Source organism: Arvicola amphibius, chromosome X, assembly GCF_903992535.2.
Source record: "Arvicola amphibius chromosome X, mArvAmp1.2, whole genome shotgun sequence".
In the NCBI taxonomy this organism is placed as follows: Eukaryota; Metazoa; Chordata; class Mammalia; order Rodentia; family Cricetidae; genus Arvicola; species Arvicola amphibius.
The window spans coordinates 16,633,054-16,656,180 of record NC_052065.1 but is presented as its reverse complement, the minus strand read 5'-3'; the positions used below and the strand labels follow the sequence as shown (position 1 = coordinate 16,656,180).

Sequence of the window (23,127 nt, the reverse complement as noted above, 5' to 3'; positions counted from 1 at the left end):
TATATATATATATATTTTATGTGTATGGTTATTATGGTTATTTTGATCCTTGTATGTCTGTGTACTACTTGTGTATACGCCTGGGGCCTGGGAGGGAGGCCAGAAGAGAGTATATGATCGCCTGTGTGATGACCATTCTTTTTTTTAATATTTATTTATTTATTATGTATACAATGTTCTGTCTGTGTGTATGCCTGCAGACCAGAAGAGGGTGCCAGACCTTATTACAGATGGTTGTGAGCCACCATGTGGTTGCTGGGAATTGAACTCAGGACCTTTGGAAGAGCAGGCAATGCTCTTAACTGTTGAGCCATCTCTCTAGCCCCCGTGATGGCCATTCTTGATGCTTGTCAGCTTGACTATATCTGGAATCAACTAAAACCCAAATGGCTGGTGCACACTTGTGAGGGGGGTTTCTTTTCTGTTCTTTTTTCTTTTCTTTGTTTTTCTTTTCTTTCTTTCTTTCTTTCTTTCTTTCTTTCTTTCTTTTCTTTCTTTCTCTCCCTCCCTTTTGGTTGGTTGGTTTTTCAAGACGGGGTTTCTCTGTGTAGCCTTGGCTGCCCTAGAACTCACTGTGTCTACAAGAGCTAGTTCCAGGACAGACTCCAAAGCTACAGAGAAACCCTGTCTCAAAAAACCAAACCAAACCAGACAAAACCAAAAAGAGTTTGAAGAGACGTACTCTGCATTAATGGCTAATTCTGCTCCCATAGTTCATAAGTTATTAAACAAAAATTCCACTGTGAAGTAATTGTTTCTATTGGCAAGGAACATAGATCTTGAGGGGTGGAAAACCAATCACTGTTGTTTTTATTAAATGGATATGTTTTCAAACTACTTATTAAATATATATATGCTTATTTTTGTTTATTTGTTGACATGGGGTTTCTCTATGCATTCCTCACTGTCCTGGAACTCTCTATGTAGACCAGGCTGGTCTTGAACTCTCAGAGACCCACTTGCCTCTGCCTCCCAAGTTCTGGGATTAAAGGTATATACCACTTTGCCCTGCTCTAAATATATATGTTTAAACCCACCAATTTTTTTCTAACCTCAGCCTTGGGGAGAGAAGGTTCTTTTCACAGTGGGCAGTGGTGAATGCAGAGATTCAAGCAAGTCAAAGTTATGAGATTAAGTGACTATTGAATATTCAATCGTAAATGGGATGGACACACACACACACAGAGAACATCGTGGAAACATCAATGGAAGATCTTGAAAGATGGGGAGGATGTGGTGTAGCACTGCCTTTTGGACATGACATGACTGTAGCACTCATGAACTCTCATGCACAAGACTAAACATGTTAATAACCCATCATAGATGTGGAGGGAGCATAGTAGGCCCCATCCTTCCTTGGAAACTACAGGCAATTAATGGTTTGTGGGAGAATGGGTGTTATATTCCTCAGTGGTGTAGCTACCTTAAGTTGCCCTTGCTCAAGTGAACCACTCCTGTCCTCACAAGCAACCCTAATTAAATGCAGAGCGGCAATGAAAGCACCTAAAGAGTTGAGCCACACTGAGGGTTTGTGGTCAGAAAAATCCTTTGACCTGTAACCTTATGGATATTTTTCTATTTTATTCTCTTTGTTTCTCACGTTACATGTAACTAGATAAAATTTTTTTCATGTTTTGTTTTACTTTATTCATTTTTTTCGTGTTTGCATGTATGTGGGTGAGTGTGTGTATTCCATCCTGTAGCACTTGTATGCCTGGCTGGCTGTCAGAAGACAGCTAGTGACACTCAGGTCTATTTTTTCTTTTCTTTTTTTTCTAAAGATTTCTTTATTTTATGTATATGGTGCTCTATCTGCATATATACATACCTACATGTCAGAAGAGGGCATCAGTTCCCATTTTAGATGGCTTTTGAGCCACCATGTGGTTGCTGGGAATTGAACTTAGGTCCTCTGGAAGAGTTGTTAATGTTCTTAACTGCTGAGCCATCTTTCCAGCCCTATCTTTTCATTATATAGGTTCTGTAGATTGAACTCAGATCTCCAGGCTTGACAGCAGACACTCTTACCCATTAAGTCATCTAGCTAGCGCTGAATTAAGCTTTTCTGTGGGGGCCCACAGAAGTGGGTCCATTCTACCTTGACCACAGGTCAGAGAATTCAAGCCTATTCCTGCTCCTTCAAGATGTGATAGGAGGTGTGTCCCAAGCAGTGGCTGCCCACAGGATGCTTGGTCTAAGGTATATGTCCTGCCTAAACAATAGAAAGCTTAATTTGGGATGTAGTTGCTTGATGTTTCAGGTATTGAAAAGGTAATTCCTCTGTTTGTTCTTTGTATCATGTTAAAGCAGTCTTTTGCCTTCTTCGCCCCCACCTTTTGGATTGGGGTCTATAAGCGTATGGAAAATAAACACTGACAAATCCAGTATTCACTGGATAGCCCTCCCAGTTCTATTCTGCATCTCTGTTCCTTTTCTTTTGGTATCTCTGTTCCTCCTGACTAATTTTTCTAATCCTCACACCCCTACCTTGGAACATGTGAACCCTGTCAAGGCTGGACCCTGACACTTTTAAATGCCAATAAGCTATGCACCAGAAAAAAGTCTCAAAATTTTCATTATTCACAATAGGTATGTACCTGGTCTTCAAGAATCTTCATTTTAATCTGACACAGTCTTTTACATTAAATTAGATTAGCTCAATATTTTATTGATAAGACTAATTAGGATCACACTTCATCTTTATTTTGTTTTCTCCGGCTATCTGACCATAGTGAGGCTTTATATGTTTGCTCTGTACTGCTGAAAACATATTTTAATATTACTAAATGTCTTAGTCAGTGTTATATTGCTATGATGAAGCACCATGACCATGGCAACGCCTACTAAAGGAAAGCATTTAATTAGGGATTGCTTATAGTTCAGAAGAAGTCTATGGTCACCAGGGCAGGAAGCATAGCAACATGCAGGCAGATATGGTGCTGGAGAAATAGCTGAGAGTACTGCATCCAGATAGGAAGACAGCAGGAAGAGAGAGCCACTGAGTGTGACTTAAGCATTTGAAACCCCAAAAACTACCCCCAGTGGCACACTCCCTCCAATAAGTACATGCCTATCCAACAAGGACACATTGCCTAATCCCTCTCAAGTAGTGTCACTCTCTGACGACTAAGCATTCAAATATATGAGCCTATGGGGGCCATTCTTATTCAACCACCACCCTGAGTGACTAACTTAAATAAAATACTGAATTTTTCTGTGTAAAAAAAGTGATTATGAGCCAGGTATGGTGACATATGTCTTTGTAGTGATGGGAGTAGCGGGCTGCTTCCCACCACCCGGCTAGCTTTACCCGAAATAATTACATGGAAACTGTATTCATTTAAACACTGCCTGGCCCATTAGCTCTAGCCTCTTACTGGCTAATTCTCATATCTTGCTTAACCCATTTCTAATAATCTGTGTAGCACCACAAGGTGGTGGCTTACCGGGAAAGATTCAGCACGTCTGACCTGGTGGCTGGCTACATGGCGATTGACTCACTGCCTTCTTCCCCCCAGCATTCTGTTCTGTCTTCCCGCCTGCCTATGTTCTGACCTATCAGGCCAAGCAGTTTTCTTTATTAATTAACCAATGAAAGCAACAGATAGATAGAAGACCCACCTATATCATGTCTTTAATCCCAGCACTTAGGAGGCAGAGGCAGGCTGATCTCTGTGAGTTTGAAGCCAGCCTGGTCTACAAAGTGAGTTTCAGGGCAGTCCTGATACATAGAAAGAACTTGTCTTAAAAAAAATAAGTGATTATTTCTAGGACTAAGATCAGAGCAAGACCTTTTTACTAAGGTTGATTTATTTAATTGTTGTTTCAGCTGTTATATAATTGTATGTGCTTAGAGAATGAGGAGTTCAGGTATATTTGCAATGCTAGGCAAATAAATAAAGCTAATTAACAACCAAAAAAGTACAGCATTCAGACGTGGTGTTGCATGCCTATAGTCTCAGTATTTGGGTGGTGGAGGCAGAAGAATCAGGATTTCAAGGCAAGCCTCAGATATATAATGAATTCAAGGTCAGCCTGAGCTAAATGAGACCCAGGTGTCAAATTTTTTTTAAAAAATTCAGAAAAAAATGTAATAAAACATATTAACATTGTCATAACTCTGATTCATAATCAGATGGGCATATCATCTCTGAAATTCTTTTTTTTACAAAAGATTTAGTTTTTAATAATTGAGGAAAAAGGGAAAACTTACATGACCAAAGATCCCACGAACACCAGGAACGCAGGGAACCAAAGAGGAAAAACAAGCGCACATCGATGGTTTTATAGGCTATTTGGACTCCCCCCCTCCGGGGGGCCACACCTTATACAGCACGCGATTGGCTGAAGTCCCCCATCAAGGAAGAAAGCCAATAAAATAAATGTAGAATTGAAGTATTTAGAATTCTTTTATTATCCCAAAATAAATGGTTAGCTTTACATTTGAAGATTATTATGCTTGTATGTTAAAACATTTAGGGGCAATCTACATATCTGTTATTAGTTGTAAACAAGCAAATACATTAGAACATAAGCAATCTGTCTTAGTCACTGTTCTAGTGCTCTGAAGAGGTACCATGAACAAGGCAATGTGTATAAAAGAAGGCATTTAATTGGGGATCTGCTTACAGTTTCAGAGATATAGTCCATTTTCATCATGGTTGGAAGCATGCTGTTATGCAGGCAGCCTTTGGAGCAGTAGCTGAGAGCTACCTCGTAATCTATAGGCAGAGAAAAAAAGCACTGGTCTGGTGTGTCTGAAATTCTTTTTTAATTTAATTTTATACATACGAATGCTATGCAGGTGCACCATGCATGTGTCTGGTGCCTGTGGAGGTAAGAAGAGGACCATGGATTTCCTAGAAGTAGTTAGCATGGTTGTGAGCCAGTATGTGGATTCTGGGAACTGAATCCAAGTCCTTTTCAAGAGCAGTAAGTACTCTTAACTGCTGAGCCATCTCCCTAGCCCCATCTCTGAAATTCTTGTCCCAAACTCATAACCTCAGTCTAATTATGAAAAGTTATAATTCAACCCATATTGACATTATTTTCTTCAAAATAGCTGAGCTGTACTTTTCTCTCTCTCTTTTTTTTTTTTTGCTTTTGTTTTTATTTTTCGAGAGAGGGTTTCTCTGTAGCTTTGGAGCCTGTCCTGGAACTACTGAGCTGTACTTTTCAAAAGGCAGTAAAGACAAGGCTATCATGGATTGCAGAAGACAAAGGAGACATACAATTATATTGCAGTGTATGAGATACTAGACGGGAAGGGGAAAAGGACAATAGTTCAATGAACAGAACTGCACCCAGAGCTAGAGGTGTGACTCGGTGATTAAAAAGAATCAGCATTACACAAATGTTAACCTCAGGTTTTTGATAGTTTATAATACTGTTATGGAAAATATCAGTATTATTTAGGTCAAAAATATATGGTGGCTGGTGTGGTGGCACATTCCTTTAATCCCTGCACTTGGCAGGCAGAAACAGGCAAATGTCTGTGAGTTCTAGGCCCCTATGAGCTTATAATGAGACCCTGTCTAAAAAAGGGGAGGGAGGAATTTCAAATAACCTAGATATTCTGAAACACCCCCACCAAGCACCGCCTATTGTTAAGGATGAACTTGCAACAACAGTACTGCCAAGAAGAGACAGAGAGAGAGACAGAGAGAGAGACACACAGAGAGAGACAGAGACACAGAGAGACAGAGACAGAGAGACAAAGAGAGACAGAGAGAGAGACAGAGAGACAGAGAGAGACAGAGAGAGAGAAAGGAGGAAGGAAGAAAGAACTAAAGAGATAAAGGAAGGAAGAAAGGAAAGGAGGAAGAAAGAAAAGAAGGAAGTGTGGTAGCATTTCAATTGTATTTTAATAAATAAAGTCTGCCTGAAGATCTGAGAGTAAAACAGTCCCACTGGTCAGCCTTACAGACCAGGTTATGGTAACACGCACCTTTAATCCCAGTAGCCACACTAGTTGTCATAGAAACCGGACAGTGCATGCCTTTAATCACGGTGGTGCACGCCTTTAATCCCAGCCCTAGAGAGAATTATAAAACAGGAGGAGACAGCTCTCTGACAGTCTCATTCTCAGATTCCTGGAGGCCGGATCGCCATTTCAGACTGAGGTCGAGGTAAGAGCCAGTGGCTGACTGTTTTGCTTTTCGGATCTTCAGATTGAACCCCAATTTCTGACCCAGAGCTTTTATTAATAGTGCTGGAAGGAAGGGAGGGAGGGAGGGAGGGAGGGAGGGAGGGAGGGAGGGAGGGAGGGAGGGAGGAAGAAGGGAAGGGCAAAGAGGGAAGGGAGAGAGGGAGGGAGAAAGGAAGGAAGGAAGGAGGGAGGGAGGGAGAGAGGGGGGAGGGAGAGGGAGAGGGAGAGAGGGAGGGAAAGGGAGAGGGAGAGAGAGAGAGGGAGAGAGAGAGGGAGCGAGGGAGAGGGCACCCAAGTAAAGAGGCTCCAGCCCGGAAGGTCCCTGTCCTTTGTGGCAAAGACCAGAAGACACTGCTTCATCCAAAAACTCAAAAGGGTCAGAAAACTGCAACAGAGAATGCCTGTGCTCCAGGGCTGGAAAGGTGGTGCCATGGTTAAGAGCACTGGCTCCTTTTCCAGAGGACCCAGGTTCAATTTCCGGCATCTACATGGCAGCTTACATAGAGTTTGCCTTAGACCTCCTCCTTTGTAGCTCCAGTTCCAAGAGATCTTACACTGCCTCACAGTGATACGTCCAGGCAGAACACCAATGCACATAAAATAAAAAGAAATAAGCTGGACATGGTGGCGCGTGTTTTTAATCCCAGCACTCGGGAGGCAGAGGCAGATAAATCTCTCTGTGTTTGAGGCCGGTTTAGACTACAAAGCGGGTACCAGGACAGCCAGGGCTACACAGAAACCCTATCTCGAAAGACAAAATAAATCAAAAAGAAAGGAAAGACATTTGACAAGAAAGTATAAGAAGATGGGAAAAGAAAAAAAAAGGAGAAAAAAAAGAGAAAAGAAATTAAATATAGTTCAGTGGTACAGTGTTTGCCTAGGCGAGGCCCAAGGTATAAATACCAGCACTGCAAATTGAACCACATGCCTGGCACAGTCCTGTGTTTTCTCCTTATGACACGTCCTACATATTTTGGATGCTCATATGTATTTGTCAAACAAGATCTATTATTCATTTTGTGTATATAAGCATTTTGCCTGCATTTATGTATGTGAATCACGTGTGTGCATGGTGCCTACGGAGTTTGAAAGTGGGTATCGGATGCCCTAAAACTGCCTTACAAAGATTTGAAAACCTCGCAAGAACCGAATTGATCTTCTACCAAGAACTACACTGAGAACTACATTTTCCAGAAGGCGCGGCGCGGCGCGTTCCTATGACGTTAAGCGTTTAAACGCAGGATCGCTTTTTTCCCACGGCTTCTAGGCCGGCCTAGAAGCATTGCATTGTGGGATAGGTTGTTCTTTTGCTCCTCGGTGGGCCCCTAGTGTATCGAGCTTAAACTAAACTTCCCAGCAAGCAGCGCGCTAGCCTGGGAATTGGGACAAGATGGCGGACCCAGAAAGTGCACGGCCGGCTGTCCCTTCAGCGGCCCCGATTTCTTTCGGTTTTACTCGCACCTCTGCCCGGAGGCGACTGGTAGACCCCGGAGTCGGCGAAGGACGGGCCTCAGAGGAGAAAGATTTCTTGAAAACTGTGGAAGGGAGGGAGCTGCAGAGGTGAAACACTGGGTCTTTCACGTTTTGCAAATCAGTGCGGTGGACGTAAGCGGAAGGCCAGAATATGAGTTGTCTTGGTGACGGTGGCTTGGAAAGCCTCAAACACAGCCGTAAGAAATTTATGGAAGCATCTAGAAGTGGCGGCAAACGCCTGTAATGACAATACGTGGGGGCTGATGCAGGAGGATCGAGATTTGAACGCTGGCCTGGGCTATATGAGAGCCTATCTTAAAAACAAAAAAGCAGAAAGAAAAATAAAATTTAGTTTAATTATTATTAAATTTAATAATTTAAGGGCAAGAAGGAGGAGGTTTGTTAGAGAGGGGGGTGAAATGGGTGATGCCCAGAGGCAGAGGTATATATTCTCAAGAGAAGAAGTCTTTGGGACTTGAGGACATGTGCGTTCTGAGAAAGGGAAAGAAGGGAGAATGATAGTCTGAACTATTTGGGAGCTTTTCCGATTTGGAGAACAAGGCAGATTCAGGTTTGGGGAGGCCATCATCAGCATAATTAAGAAACTGATCTGGGGCTGGAGAGATGGCTCATTAGTTAAGAGCACTAACTGCTCTTCCAGAGGATCCAGGTTCGATTCCCAGCACCCACATGACAGCTAACAACTGTCTGTAACTCCAATTCCAGAGGATCTGACACCGTCACACCAATGTACATAAAATAAAGTTAAATAAATTATAAAAATACATTAAATAAAAGAAACTGATCTGGAATTCCAAAGGGAAGGACTTCTGAAAGACAGCTATCTGGAAAGCAGTTTGCTAGCCTGGAACTGGGGAGAATCTGTAGGTTGTTGTGGTTGAGAACCTAGGAATGATTTCCACAAGTCACATCGAAAGCTGGGGACACAAGGAAAGATGATGCATGCTTGTAATTCCAGCACTAGGGGGCTGCACAGGTGGACTGAGTAAGACCGTCCTGGGCTACATAATGAGATAGTGTTTAAAAAAATGAGCGTGGGGGGGTGGCGGGGACCTGTGAAAAGTAACCCGTGGAACATGGTTCATAGGACTGGGTTGATATTTCTGCTTTCCCAACCTTTTCTCTCTCTACCTACATCAGCGTGAACCCTCCAGAAGCCCCCAAGGAACTGGTCATCCCATTGATCCAGAATGGCTCTCGCAGGCAACCACAGTCCAAGAGCCCTAAGCCATCCTCAGAAACTAGGACTGAGTTGACGTCAGATGGTGTGCTGTCTCTGGCTGTGAAGGAGCTCATTGAGGGTAAGTGAAACCTCCCCACTTTGCTCTGCCCCAGTGCAGATAGAAGAGGGGGAAGTTGGAAGGAGAGAGTATGGCCTCATTGATCCCTCCCATTCTTTCTTAGAATCCAAGAAGTCCCTGGAGGAGAGGGAGAATGCAGGTGTTGATCCCACGCTTACTATCCCTATGATCCAGAAAGGATGCAGTCCCAGTGGGGAAGGAACAGACAGCAAACCTCAGGCTGAGACAGTGAGCTGCCCCTTTGCCTCCTTCCTACATCATTCCCTCTACCCTGTCTGCCTATCCTCTTGAAACATCGCAGGGTGTGTGTCTGTGTGTCTGTGTCCCAAAACCTTGCTGATTAGCCTTTCTTCTTTCCACCCTTATTAGCAGTTTAACAAATAGATGGTGTTTTTAAAAAGTGCTTCCATCAAGGTACACACTCTTTGGAACCACATTTGTTTGTTTCTCCTTTTTTTCTTTCTTTCTTTGTTCTTTTTTGTTGCTTTGGTTTTTGGTTTTTTGTTTGTTTGCTTTTGAGACAGGGTTTCTCTGTGGCTTTGGAGCTTATCCTGGAACTTGCTCTGTAGACCAGGTTGGCCTCGAACTCAGAGATCTGCCTGCCTCTGCCACCCGAGTGCTGGGATTAAAGGTGTGTGCCACCGCCGCCCAGCGTCTTTGTTCTTTTCTCTTTTTTTTTGGTTTTTCGAGACAGGGTTTCTCTGCAGCTTTTTTTAGAGCCTGTCCTGGGACTAGCTCTTGTAGACCAGGCTGGCCTCGAACTCACAGAGATCCGCCTGCCTCTGCCTCCCGAGTGCTGGGATGTTCTTTTCTTTTTTAATATTTATTTATTTATTATGTATACAATATTCTGTCTGTATGCCTGCAGGCCAGAAGAGGGCACCGGACCCCATTACAGATGGTTGTGAGCCACCATGTGGTTGCTGGGAATTGAACTCAGGACATTTGGAAGAGCATGCAATGCTCTTAACCTCTGAGCCATCGCTCCAACCCCTTCTTTGTTCTTTTTTAACCTGTAGTACTTGAAGAACACTAAGGAAGCTAGTGTGACTGGATTGGAATGAATGAGGGGTCAGACCGTAGATAAAGGTGGAAGGGGGCCAGATGAAAAAGGGCCTTCTGAGCCACAGAGGGGAGTTGTCTTTTCCTGTGAATGAACTGAGAGCTGTGGGAAAATCCTGAACAGACAAGGGGGTTGCAATAGGATCCCTCTGCCTCTGCCTTCCTAGTGCTGGGATTAAAGGTGTGTGCCACCACCTGGCCTGGTGTGCGTATTTTTAATGGCAGCAACAGCCCATGAACAGCACACTTATGGTGTTCAATCGATGTGTTATGTGTTGATCTGAGGCAACTTGCAGTGTATGGGGTAGCTGTAAAGGAATAAAGCTTTATTATTCAATAACATTTTTGAACTCAGCTTTTTAGCTTTTATTCATAATTTTTTGTAGTACCCTTTCTTTCACCTGAACCATTATCACCAGTCTTCAAATATGCTTTGGGTTTCTTTTTGAGACAGTTTTATGCAGTTCAAGATGGCCTTGAATTCATTCTGTTGCCAAGCATGACCCTGGACTTCTGGTCTTCACGTCTCCACCTCTATCAGGCTTTGTGTTCTCTCCCTGCACCCCCCCACTTCTTTAGATACTCTGTATCCATGGTAACTGTGAGCTGCCATATGGATGCTGGGAACTGACCTGAGTCCTCTGGAAGAGCAGCCAGTACTCTTAACCCCTGAGCCATCTCTCCAGCTCCCTTGTTTGTTTTTTAATGTACATTGGCGTTTTGCCAGCAAGTATGTATGAGGATGTTGAATCCCCTGGTACAGGAGTTACAGACAGCAGTGAGCTGTCATGTGGGTGCTGGGAATTGAACCTGGGTCCCCTGGAACAGCAGTCAGTACTCTTAGCCTCTGAGCTATTTCTCCAGACCCCACTTGTTTTGGGGTTTTTTTGGGGGGGAGGAGGGACAGGGTCTCAGTGTAGAGCTCTGACTGGCCTTGAGTTCACAGAGATCTGCTCCCACCTCCACTGCGGCATGTGCCTCCAGGCCCAGTAGGCCTTTATTTTTTACAGCTGTGTCTGTTCAGAGCAGCACACCCTTCGCCTAGCCTCACGCCTTCTCCTATTTAATCTTTGATTAACTGTCAGTGGTACTCCTCTTTGTATTCCCTTAGCCAATTTTTTTTTTTTTTGGTTTTTCGAGACAGGGTTTCTCTGCAGCTTTAGAGCCTGTCCTGGAGCTAGCTCTTGTAGACCCGGCTGGTCTCGAACTCACGGAGATCCGCCTGCCTCTGCCTCCCCAGTGCTGGGATTAAAGGCGTGCGCCACCACCGCCTGGCCCTTAGCCAATATTTTGTTTTTGTTTCTGAGATACGGTTTTACCGTGTTACCAGTCTGGTATCAGATTCTTGGCTTTAAATCACATTCCCTCCTTGTCTCAAACATAGGATACTGGACAGTGCCACTGTGCACATTACTGCTTTATTTTTCTTTATAAACTGTATCACCACCTGATATATCATGTTTTCTGGATTGATTTATTGTAATGTCTTGACAACTAGAACATAAGCCCAAAAGAGGTTTTCCATTTTATTAGTTCCTTATCCTCAGCACCTAAAATAGCACTTTGCACAAAATAGTTCCTTTAAAAAGTTTTAAGGAATTAATATTTATTTTTAGTTTATGTGCATAACTTTTTCCTACATGTAAGTATGTGCAGAATGGCTCTTAACCACCGAGCTCTTTCTCCAGCCTCTATAATAGATTCTTTTAAATATTTGTTGAGAGCTGGGTGTGGTGGTACATATCTTTAATCCCAGCACTCTGGAGACAGAGACAGGTTGTTACAGGGCAGCCTGGTCTGGTCAACACAGAGAGTTCCAGGACAGCCAGAGATACACAATGAGATTCTGTCTCAAACCATAAAAAAAAAGAATTGGGGAATAAGGGGTACTAGAGCAATGGCTCAGAAGTTAAGAGCACTTGTTGATCTTGTAGAACTGCTGGGTTGAAGTCCCATGGCACACACACCCATACCTCCAGTTTCAGGGCATCAAGTGCTCTCTTCTGACCTGCACTGAAACCAGGGACACACATGTTGTTCAAGGGCCAGAGGTGTTTGAAGTCATCTCATGAATGGCAGAAAATACATTGCAAACAGCCCATCACAAGCAAAGCCTGACTTCCTTTTCCTGCCTGACCAATAGGTGCCAGAGGAAGCCGACTATGAGGCAGTCCCTGTGGAGGCCTACGGGCTGGCCATGTTGCGGGGCATGGGATGGAAACCTGGCAAAGGCATCGGCAATACTTTCAGTCAGTGAGTTCGGTGGGGGTAGGGGTGGACAGTGGGTATAAACAAGATCCCTGTGGTTAGGTTTAATCTAGAACCTTCCAGGTGGTGAGGGAGATCATTATCGCCCTCACCAGTTCAATAGTTGCCCACTACTGTTTTAAACTCTGGTTTCCACAGAGCCTAGGTTCAAGTTTGTTGTTGCAACAGAATAAACCAATAAGCAAACGACCTCAGGTTTGCCTTCAAAACAGTAAGAAAGATCCCACCTACATAAAGTTTCCTCTTTGTGGATCAGTTTGCTCATCTGAAAAATGCAGGTGATAGTGCTGCCTTCACAGGTTTGTTACAAGAGCTAAATGAAATTAATACTCATGAAGTGCACATGGCAAACCTTAGTCCCTAGAAAGCAGAAATTAAACATGTTTACTCTTCATAGAGTTATAATACCTTTGTTGGGCTGGTTTGGAGCCCCATGATAGAGGCTTGCCTAGCATGTAAAAGGCCGTGAGTTCCATCCCTAGGACTGAAAAACAGAATCCCTTCACAGATGTAAATCCCAAGGAATTCCTAAGTCATTTGGTAGTCAAATATGACTGTATGGAACTGTTTCTGAACTGTTCCCCTTGCTCTGTATACATATCATATGGTTTCTTCTATAGAGATATTACTATATTTGTTATACAAACCTAACTTGACACTTGTAGGTAAGATGTAATAGCTAGTATGCCCAACAAGTTAATTCACTTGAACCAAATGCAATTGCTGTTTTGGGGTGCTAAGAGTGCACCTCAGGCCAGGCGGTGGTGGCGCACGCCTTTAATCCCAGCACTCGGGAGGCAGAGGCAGGCGGATCTCTGAGTTCGAGGCCAGCCTGGTCTACAAGAGCTAGTTCCAGGACAGGCTCTAAAAAAGCTGCAGAGAAACCTGTCTCGAAAAACCAAAAAAAGAAAAAAAAAAGAGTGCACCTCAGTATGCTTATCATAATTGAGGCCTTGGATTCAGCCTCTAATACCGAAAAAGAAAAGTTGGCATTTTTATAGCTCAGAAAGTTCTAATGTGATATCAAAAAGGGTAATCTGAATATAGCTGTGGGATTGGTGAGGTGGCTGGGCAGGTAAAGGCCCTTGCCCGTAAACCTGACAACCTCAGCCTCACATGGTAGAAAGAGAATAGACTTCCACAAGTTATCCTCTGATTTTCACGTGTGTGTCATGGTACACAAACATACACGAATAAATTAAAAAAATTAAAACTAAGTATTTCTGGGGTGTGTTTGGACACTGGCAGGAAAGTGTTGATGACTTGTACTCCCATAAGCCTGTGTTCTTTCTGCAGAGTAGTGAAGCCCCGAGTCAACTCTCTAAGGCCCAAAGGTTTAGGGCTAGGTGCCAACCTGATGGAGGCCCAGGCCTTAGCCTCCACTGGCTCTCACCACCCACCAAGACCAGATGGGGATCGAGAGAAGGAGAAGGAAGGGCAACCTCAAGGGTTGATTCCTGGAGGAGCAGTTGTGATCCTGTCTGGCCCTTACCGGGGCCTCTACGGGAAGGTAAGAAACCAGCATATCCCTGAAGCCATTCAGGTAGAAGGGAAGATTGCGTTGAGGGCCCAAGTGAGGAAGAATTGTGGATAGAAAGGCTGCCAGTCAAGCCAGGTGTCGTACATGCTTGTAATCCCAATACTCCAGGAACTGAGGCAGGGAGATGACAAATTCAAGACCTGCCTGGGTTACATAGTAAGTCCAAAAGCAGCCTAGTAACTTTCTAAAGTAAAATAAAAAATTTAAAGGCATAGAGGTCTTTACAGGAAAAAATAGAACCACGAGAAAGAAGCAGGGCATAGTGAAACATCCCTATTACACTAGCACTTAGGAGACTGAGGCAGAAGAATTTCCAAGAGTTCAAGGCCAACCTAGGATGCATAACAAGACCCTTTTACAAAAATAAATAAACCACAACTAGTCAAAATACAGAGCTGTGGAGCCCAGTCCCAATAGCTACATCTACAAAACATTGCTGCACCTAAAGTTCATGGAACACTGCAGAAATGGGAGCACAAAGTAAGACCAAAGGATCAAGGAGGACTTTGCTATAAGATTGTTGTCTCCTAGCAACAATCAGAAGCTACATCTATAAAGTCTCACCAAGCATGAGCTGAACAAGGATGGCATCAATAAGCATGCCAGACTAGATGGGGAAAAACCCATGAGGCCTCAACCCCACACAAAGAACTATAAGCAACTGAGGAAAGTTAAATGCCAAACAGTCAGCCCTGAAAACACTTACAGGTAGCATTATATGGACTGAGCAGGTTATATTTAGGGATGGAGATATATATAAACAATTAGTAAAAATGAGGCCATGAATTTGAAAGAGTAGAGAGGGATCTGTGGGAGGGTTACACACACACATATAGCAATAAAACGAGCTCTGGTAGTTTTATTTAAAAAGAGCTTTTCTGGTTTACTTTTCACCAGTCTGTTTGGCATGCTTCTAATAATATCACAATGACCTAGCAAGCCAGCAGAGTACTCTGTTGTACTTTCCACTTGCTGTGTCCAATTCAGTGCTACTGCCACTGGCAGTGCGGACACCAGTTTTGGCATAGTATTCTATTTCAGATTGCCTCAAAGCTGGCAGGTGGTGGTGAGGATAAGCGATGCTGCTTGTATCCTGGCATCTGCTTTTCACTTTTCATAACAAACTGGAAGCTAGAGTTGATTGACTCCAGAGACCTCGCTGTCTTTGTGGTCACCATCTTTTTATCTTATGTTCAGGGCAGCCCCCAACCAAGAGCAGTAACCAAAGTGGCCAGGAAGTGAGAAAGGAAGGAACTCGCTCAATGTAAAACTCTTCATGGCACTGTTTCTTAAATATGTTTATGTGTAGCCAGGCATAGTAGTATATGCCTTTAATCCTAACACCCAGGAGGCAGAGGCTGGCAGATCTCTGAATATGAGGTCAGCCTGGTCTACATGGTGAGTTCCAGGCCAGTCAAGATTACATAGTGACCTCTTGTCTCAAAACAACAACAAAAACAAGTGTATGTATGTGGGTTTGGATAGGTGAGGACACATGCTTAACATTGGGCTGCCCCTAGAGCTGGATTAACAAGTGATTGTGAGCCACCCAGCTTGGATTCTGGAACTGAGCTCAGGTCCTCTGCAAGAGTAAGACTTGTCAACTGCTGAGCTATCTCTTCAGCGTAAGTCCTACTCTTGCAGGCCTGCCTGGTTCACTGCTTCGGTAGGTACTCCAGAACAATTTGCTGGGCCTTTTTGAGCCTCAGTTCTCAACCAAAAGGGAGAGAATGACGTATCCCACAATGTCCTTGAAACTTAAATACTAGTCTAGCCGGGAACCTATCTTGAAAAAAAATGAGAGGTGGGGAGATGTCTCAGTATGTAAAGTGACTGACTTCGGATGCAAGCATGAGGACATGAGTTTGGATCCACAGCACCCACACACAAGCCAGGCACACATGCCTCTATAACCCAAAGCTGGGGAGTAGAGACTCTAGGTGGAACTCGAGCTCATTGGCCAGCCAGCCTAGCTGAGTCAATGAGCTCCAGGTTCACTGTCTCAAAAAGAGGGGGGGGGGAGAGTCTGGAGATATGGCTCAGCCATTAAGAGCACTGGCTGCTCTTCCAGAGGACCCTGGTTCAATTCCAAGCACCCGCAAGGCAGCTCATAACTGTCTATAACTCCAGTTCCAGAGGATCATGCACCCTCTTCTGGGCTCAGCAGACACCAGGCACACACACGACATGGTGTACAAATACATACATGCAGGCAAAATACACACACATATAAATTAAAAATTTCAAAGAAGTATAACCAGCACTTAAAAGACAAAGACAGCAGATTCTAGAACTTTGAAGCCAGCCTGCTAATATAGTAAGTTCAAGGCCAGCCAGGGCTAGTTACATAGTCTCCAAAAAAAAAAGGTGCATGGACATTCAAGGAAGACACCTCATGTGAACGTCTGTCCTCCACACACCACAAAAGCAGTAGGTACATGTATGTACACCACATATACACACAAAGAAGTCTTTATTTTACATTTTGCTAAGGGAGACATGCCTGGTCCTACTTCTTAGGAATCACAGTTTAGTAGAAAGGAACCATGCCTAGTCCTAGGCATCTAAGGTCACAGCATCCAGTTGAGCATACTGGTATACACCTTTAATCCGAGCACTCAGACACCAGTGGATTTGAGTTATGGGTCAGCCAGGGCTACATAGTGAGAGCCTCTATCCAAAAACAAACCAAGCAGATGAAAAAGTCACAGCAAGGTAAGACAGACACAGAGAGCTCAGACCATTTGGAGGTAAGGGCTAGACATTTTAGACCTAGCAGCTGTAGTTGATTTACCCCCTGCCTTATCCCTTCCTCCCACCTTAGGTAGAAGGCCTTGATCCTGACAATGTGCGGGCCATGGTTCGGCTAGCAGTAGGCAACCACATTGTGACTGTTAGTGAGTATTGCCTACGGCCTGTTTCCCAGCAGGAGTTTGATAGCCACACCTCACAGCCAGGTGAGACTCTTTGTTAGAGCTGGAAACTCGGGGAAGCATGGGGACAGATAGATAGAAGACCCATCTATATCATGTCTTTAATCCCAGCACTCAGGAGGCAGAGGCAGAGGCAGGCTGATCTCTGTGAGTTTGAAGCCAGCCTGGTCTACAAAGTGAGTTTCAGGACAGTCCAGATATGGATAGAAGAAGAGTAGTGCTGGCTTCCAGTCAGAGGCCAAGCATGAGAAGGGACAAAAATAAAAAATAGTTCATTTACTTTTTGTTTGTTTGGTGGTGTTAAGAATAGAGCCCACAGCTTTGACAGTACTGAGTGGACTCTTCCCATGGAGCCATATCCCCAGCCTAGTTTGTTCTGTTTGAGAAAGGGTTGACCTAATACACTGCATCTTCATCCACTCTAAGCAGCAAGAAATGGGTATGGAAACCAGGGGGTCCTTGTGTCTTAGGAGTGATGGTCCTCTCTTTTGCTAAATATGAGACTCGGGGCGCTTAGGGTGTGCGCAAAGGAGAGGCAAACAGAACAGTAATGGTTGTGGGGGGCAGCTTAGATGTCCCTGAAGTTCTTCCACTCTGTTATGAGCACTAGGCAGTTGACTGCTGTGTCTTTGCTTTGGGCTGGTTGAGAGGAGCTTCTTGAAGGAGGTGGATAGGGAATGGGGCCTTTGGCAAGAGGACGCTGGCCCTTGAGAAGAAATGCCAGTGAAACTTTCTCCTTGATGTCCCTATACTCCCTTGAACAGGCCATGTGAGCAAAACTTCCACAGAGCAGCAGAACAGAACAACTGAAACAGCCTTGTCATTGAAGGCCCTCCAGAATCAGGAGGACTCAAAGAGGAGGCAGAAGGATTCAGAGAGGAAGCGGAAACACCCTCCAGACCGGTAGGAGCCTGGGCAGGAGCCCGGGCCTCTGGGCTTGCAGAAGAAGGCAAGGTATGGGGAGGCTCTAGCAGTCAGGGAGAACTTCCAAGGCAAGGTAGGGCATGGAAGGAACTGGGAGCAGCAGTGGGGTAGGTGTGTTACAGCATGTCCTTTAAAGATAGGTTGCTTTTAACATGGCTGAAGAAAAAGCTAATCCAGGTGCTGGCTTTCTCTACAGACAGGATGAACCTGTGGCAAAGAGTGAGAAAACAACCACTAAGAACAAGCACTGGTTACACAGGGACTTACGTGTGAGGTTCATTGACAAACTGCACAAGGGTGGCCGGTATTACAACACCAAGGTATGAACCCCACAACCTGTCCCCTTCTTCACCTGGGACTAGGCCCTTTAACTTTCTAACATCTTACTTCCTCCTCATTCGTCTCTCTAGATGACAATTGAAGATGTCCCGAGCCCAGATACTTGTGTGTGTCGGACAGATGAAGGCCGAGTTCTAGAAGGTAAATCTGAATCACTATACCTGGGATGTTCTCATCCTAGAGGATGATAAAGAAAAGGTGTGTTCAGGGGCTAGAGAAGTGGCTCCGTGGTTAAGAGCACTGTCTGCTCTTCCAGAAGACAGGTTCAATTCCAAGCACCCGTATGACAGCTCACAACTGTCTGTAACTCCAGTTTTAGAGGATATGATGCCCTCTTCTGACATTAGCGAGCAACAGACACACACATGGTGTCATAGACATACATGCAAGTAAAATACTCATGCATGTAAAATAAATCTAAAATAAATTTTTAAGAAGAAAGAAAGAAAGGCTCCATTCTAGTATTTAGGAGACTAAGGCAGGATTCCTACAAGTTCAAGGCCAACCTGAACTGTAGTGAGTTTTAGGCCAACCTGGGCTGTGGTGTAAGATCTTGTTTTAAAAAGAAAAAGAGGGCCATCCAGGCGGTGGTGGTGGACACCTTTAATCCCAGCACTTGAGGAGGCAGAGGCAGGCAGATCTTTGAGTTTGAGACCTGTCTGCTCTACACAAAGTGAGTTCTAGGACAACTGGGACTGTTACACAAAGAAACCCTTGGTCAGTTTCTTTGAAGGCCCAGCATCCTCTTCAGAGCACATACTTCTTGGGAGGAATTACCTAAGCCCTGTTTATTTTTCATGTCAGATTAGCATTAAAATGACTATTTGTCTCAAAACTATTGCCTTTACAGAAAGAAGTACATAATAGGCTCACGCTGCAGGGCAGGTTGAGAACATGCCCAGTAAATAGTTTTTGTAGGAAAATGCTCCTGTACGGTGGTTATTTCTGTGGACTACTTGGTTTTCTCACCTGTGAAATGGGTAGAGTGGGACTCCATCTATCAACAGGATAGAAGATTAGCTCTGTCAGCCAGGTGGTGGTGGCACACACCTTTAATCCTAGCACTCAGGAGGCAGAAGCGGGTGGAACTCTGAGTTCCCAAATAGCCAAGTCTACACAGAGAAACCCTGTCTGCGAGTAGGGAGTAGCTCTAATAAATATTAGCAAAGGCCTTTCTGACAGGATCTAGCCAGGCTGGCCCTTGCTGTGGATCTCATTCTTTCTACCTCATCTGCAGGCGTGACAGAAAACATGCTGGAAACCCTGATTCCCAAGGGAGAGGGTCACCGTGTGATGGTGGTGCTGGGACCACATGCTGGAAAGGTGAGTCCCCATACCTGGAAATGATTCTGGAGATCGCTAAGGATCTGGGCTGCCCTTGCTGACTCTCCCCATCCCTCCTCAGGTGGGACTTCTTCTGAGTCGGGACAGGGTGCAGAGTCAAGCTTTGGTGCAACTTGGGAGAGAGAACCAGGTTGTAGAGCTCCACTATGATGCTGTCTGCCAGTACATGGGTTCCAGTAACTCAGATGAAGACTGACATGTGGACCACTGTCATCCCCGAGGATGTCACTAGTTGTGTTCCAATCTACAATGGATGCCATGGAGAAGATAGGAGACAATTGTTCTATCCTCCTTTGAGGTACAAGAACAGGGATGTGAGTTGATAGACCAGACTATTTACCAAAATTTAGAATATAATAAAGCCCATTTTAAAAAGTGGGAAGATGACATCAAAACCAGTATGTGAGCTGTGAATTGAGGTGGGAACTGAGATGACTGAGGTGGAGCTACTTCATTTCTTAGCCTCATTTCCCTGCTCAGGGTGCAGGACAAGTTAAATTACCTATCCAATACAGAGTTCCCTCTTGGAACATAGAAATGATGAGATCTGTCCTCTCACAAACACTATAGAATCTCCAGTGCCACATCTCAGAACAGCTTCCTGAGTTTGATCTTGAATGGCTTTCAATGGCCCGTATCTTTCTTTTTTTAAGATTTATTGTATTTTTAGTTATATTATGTGTGTGCCTGTGTGAGAGTGTGTGATTATGAGTACAGATGCTTTCAGAGACTGTTAGTGTTGAGTCCCCTGGGAGCTGAAGCTACACGCAACATGGGTGCTAGGAACCAAACTTGGGTCCTTTGAAAGAGCAGCAAGCACTCTTAACCACTGAGCCATCTCTCTAGCCCATATATCCATATATTAAAGGATTCTTGCCCAGGATGATGCTAGTAACACTTATTTTTGACCTTTGAAAGCTTACGGCCTGCTAGAGATTGCTTAGGCCATGACTTAGAACCTCCAAAACTGTGAACCAAAATAGACCTTTCCTCCTTACACTTTATTTCTGGTAGTTTGTCTGAGTAAGGGAAAACTGCTGCTCCCACCGAGAACTCTAGTAGGGCATCCGTTATCCTTGATCCAGGGCAGACCTCCAGGAATGTCACTGAGGTGAGGATGCACTGAACAGACATGGAGACTTATGCCCACAGATGGGATGGGTTACTTCTAATTTCCAAAGAAGCCAGTCACTTTTAGTCCTAAATTATTAGCTTGCAGGTTAAAAGCTATTTCTGACTCATGCAGTGTCTCTGTTTATATTTTTAAAAAGGTTATTGTTGAGAATCCTGAACCTTTTTCCTGCTTAATGGTGTAAGATAAAAATCAACAAGAGAAGTCGAGTATTAGACACTATTGCTTCTAAATCATATTTGAAGCTTAAGTCATTCATGGAATAAATGGTATTTGACTTAGATCTGGGCCACAGATAAAAATACCTAAATGCCTATGGCATAATTGAAAAGAATCAAAATACCCCAGAACAGGGTGATAAAGATAATTGGGACTAGGATGGGGCTTAGTGTTGGTGTATGTACGTAACATGTGTAAAGCCTTGGGTTCCATCCCCAGTACCACCAGGAAAAGGGAAATTGCTGACTCTGTTGAACAAAGGCAAACTGAACTCTCTAGCCAAAATGAACAAACAAAAACGATGTGAGTCACCAAGTGTGGTTGGTAGCCCACACCTGTAATCTAGCATTTGAGAGCTGAGACAGGAAGATTTCCATGAGTTCTAGGACAGTCTGAGCTTCATCAAAAGACTTTCTTCAAAAACTTAAAAACAGGAAATGGGCTGGGTGTGGTAGCACACAGCTTTGATCCTAGCACTCAGGAGGCACAGGCCAGCAGATCTCCATGAGTGTGAGGCCAGCCTGGTCTACATAGCAAGTTCCATAGGGCTACATAGTGGTGGGTCTCAAAAAAGAAATAGAGTGTGGCTTTCCCCTTCCTATTACCCGTTTATGTCTCTTGTGTAATTGCTACAGCTAAGACTTTGACACTGTAGAAAATAGGTAGAGGAGAGTGGGCAACTTTCCTTATCTCATTCCTGATTTTAGAGGAAATGCTCAGTATGTCTCCATTTAATATAATGTTGGCTATAATAACATGTTGGGATATAACCTTTACTATTTTGAGGTGTTTACCATCTGTTCCTACAGTCTCCAGAGCTTTTATCACAAAAAACTTGTAGAACTTGTCCAATGTGTTTTAAACATCAGTTTAAATAATTAATGTGATTTCTGTCCTTGAGTTTGTTTATATAATGTATTCCATTTGTTGTTTATGTATGTTGTAACAATGTTGCCTTTCTAGGATGAATCCCATTTGGTTATAATGTGTAATCTTCTCAGTGTATTCCTGAATTCAGTTTGTAAGCATTTTGTTAAGAATTTTTGCATCTGTGTTCATCAAAAAATTGGTCTGTAGTTTTTTTTCTCTTTCTTTCCTTTCTTTATCCTCCTCCTTCATCTCTTCTCCGTGTTTTTCTCCCCCCCCCCTTTTTTGTTTTGGGTTTTTCGAGACAGTGTTTCTCTGTGTTGCTTTGGAACCTGTCCTGGAATTCACTGTAGACCCCCAGCATGTGCTGGGATTAAAGGCATGTGTCATCATGCTTGACCTAAAGAACTTTTTTGAATATATCACCGGAACTAACCCAAACTGTCAACAAATGGAACTGTATTTAATTGAACACTTCGTGTACAGCAAAGGGAACAGTGGGCAGAGCCGAGAGCAGAGATCTTCACTAGCTACACCTTAGACAATGGGCTGATAGCCAGAATTTACAAAGAATTGCAGAAATTAAATACCAAGGAAACAAAATTGCCACTCATCAAAAAGTACAAATGAGCTGGGTTTGGTGGCACATGCCTTTAATCCCAGCACTTAGGCAGGTAGGTCTCTGTGAGTTCAAGGCCAGCATGGTCTACAAAGTGAGTTCCAGGATAGTCAGAACTGTTACATAGAGAAACTCTGTCTCAAAAAAAAAAAAAAAAAACAGGGGCTGGAGGGTGGTAGTGGTGATAGTGACTGCGCATGCCTTTAATCCCAGCACTCAGGAGGCTGAGACAGGTGGATACCTGAGTTTGAGGTCTGCATGGGGAAAACCAAACAAAAATGGCCAATAACCATTTTTAAAAGTTTTCACTATCCTTAGCCATTAAGGAAATGCAAATTAAACCTACTTTGAGATACCTCACCCCAGTTAGAATGGCTGTCCATAAATCTGACAACCAGTGTTGGAAAGGATGTGGAGAGAAAGGAACCCTTAATCAACTTTTGATAGTGGTACAAGCTAATATAAAGTCATTGTGGAAATCAGTTTGAAGATTTCTCAAAGAACCCCATACCCTACCATAGAGATATTGGCACCCCCATGTTTATCGCTGCTTTAATCACTATAGCAAAGAATGAAATCGATCTAGTTGTCCATTAACACACACACCAAATTTTCATTAGCCATATTGAAGAGTGCACCTAGCACTCCCTACCCCAGCATTGGCAACTGTGACAGGCTGCAGAAAAGACCCAGCAAGATATAGGCCCCTGACTGAGCAGGATGTGCTGAGCCCCGGGCCTTGCCTTAATTATTGGGAAGAAATTGCCAGGTATCCTCCATTTGGTAAGAAAGCAATCAGAAGTTAGCTGGCGCTGGCGGGCTCTGGATGTGCTTTACTGATAATGGTAGAATGCAGTAACTGCTCCCCCAGGGCTTCCAGGTATAGCAACCTTTCCCCAGCTGCAACTGACCAATTAGCTCGGGACAGGTTCCCCCA

The 23,127-nt window shown here is 43.9% G+C and overlaps 1 protein-coding gene across 2 annotated transcripts; it reads left to right on the top strand.

The window, feature by feature from the left end:
* The first annotated feature begins 5,966 nt into the window (after positions 1–5,966).
* Positions 5,967–21,157, top strand: Gpkow (G-patch domain and KOW motifs). 2 transcript variants are annotated; one of them, XM_038316797.1, is made up of 11 exons: positions 5,967–6,128; positions 8,783–8,943; positions 9,047–9,171; positions 12,149–12,258; positions 13,570–13,783; positions 16,638–16,770; positions 17,511–17,649; positions 17,867–17,990; positions 18,081–18,150; positions 19,247–19,332; positions 19,415–21,157. In XM_038316797.1, exons 1-11 carry the CDS (start codon positions 5,995–5,997, stop codon positions 19,547–19,549), a joined length of 1,431 nt encoding a protein of 476 aa, XP_038172725.1. In that variant the 5' UTR covers positions 5,967–5,994; the 3' UTR covers positions 19,550–21,157. The 2 variants fall into 2 exon arrangements, with proteins under 2 accessions (XP_038172725.1, XP_038172724.1); XM_038316796.1 differs by lacking the exon at positions 5,967–6,128 and adding an exon at positions 7,494–7,708.
* Positions 21,158–23,127: the final 1,970 nt, after the last annotated feature.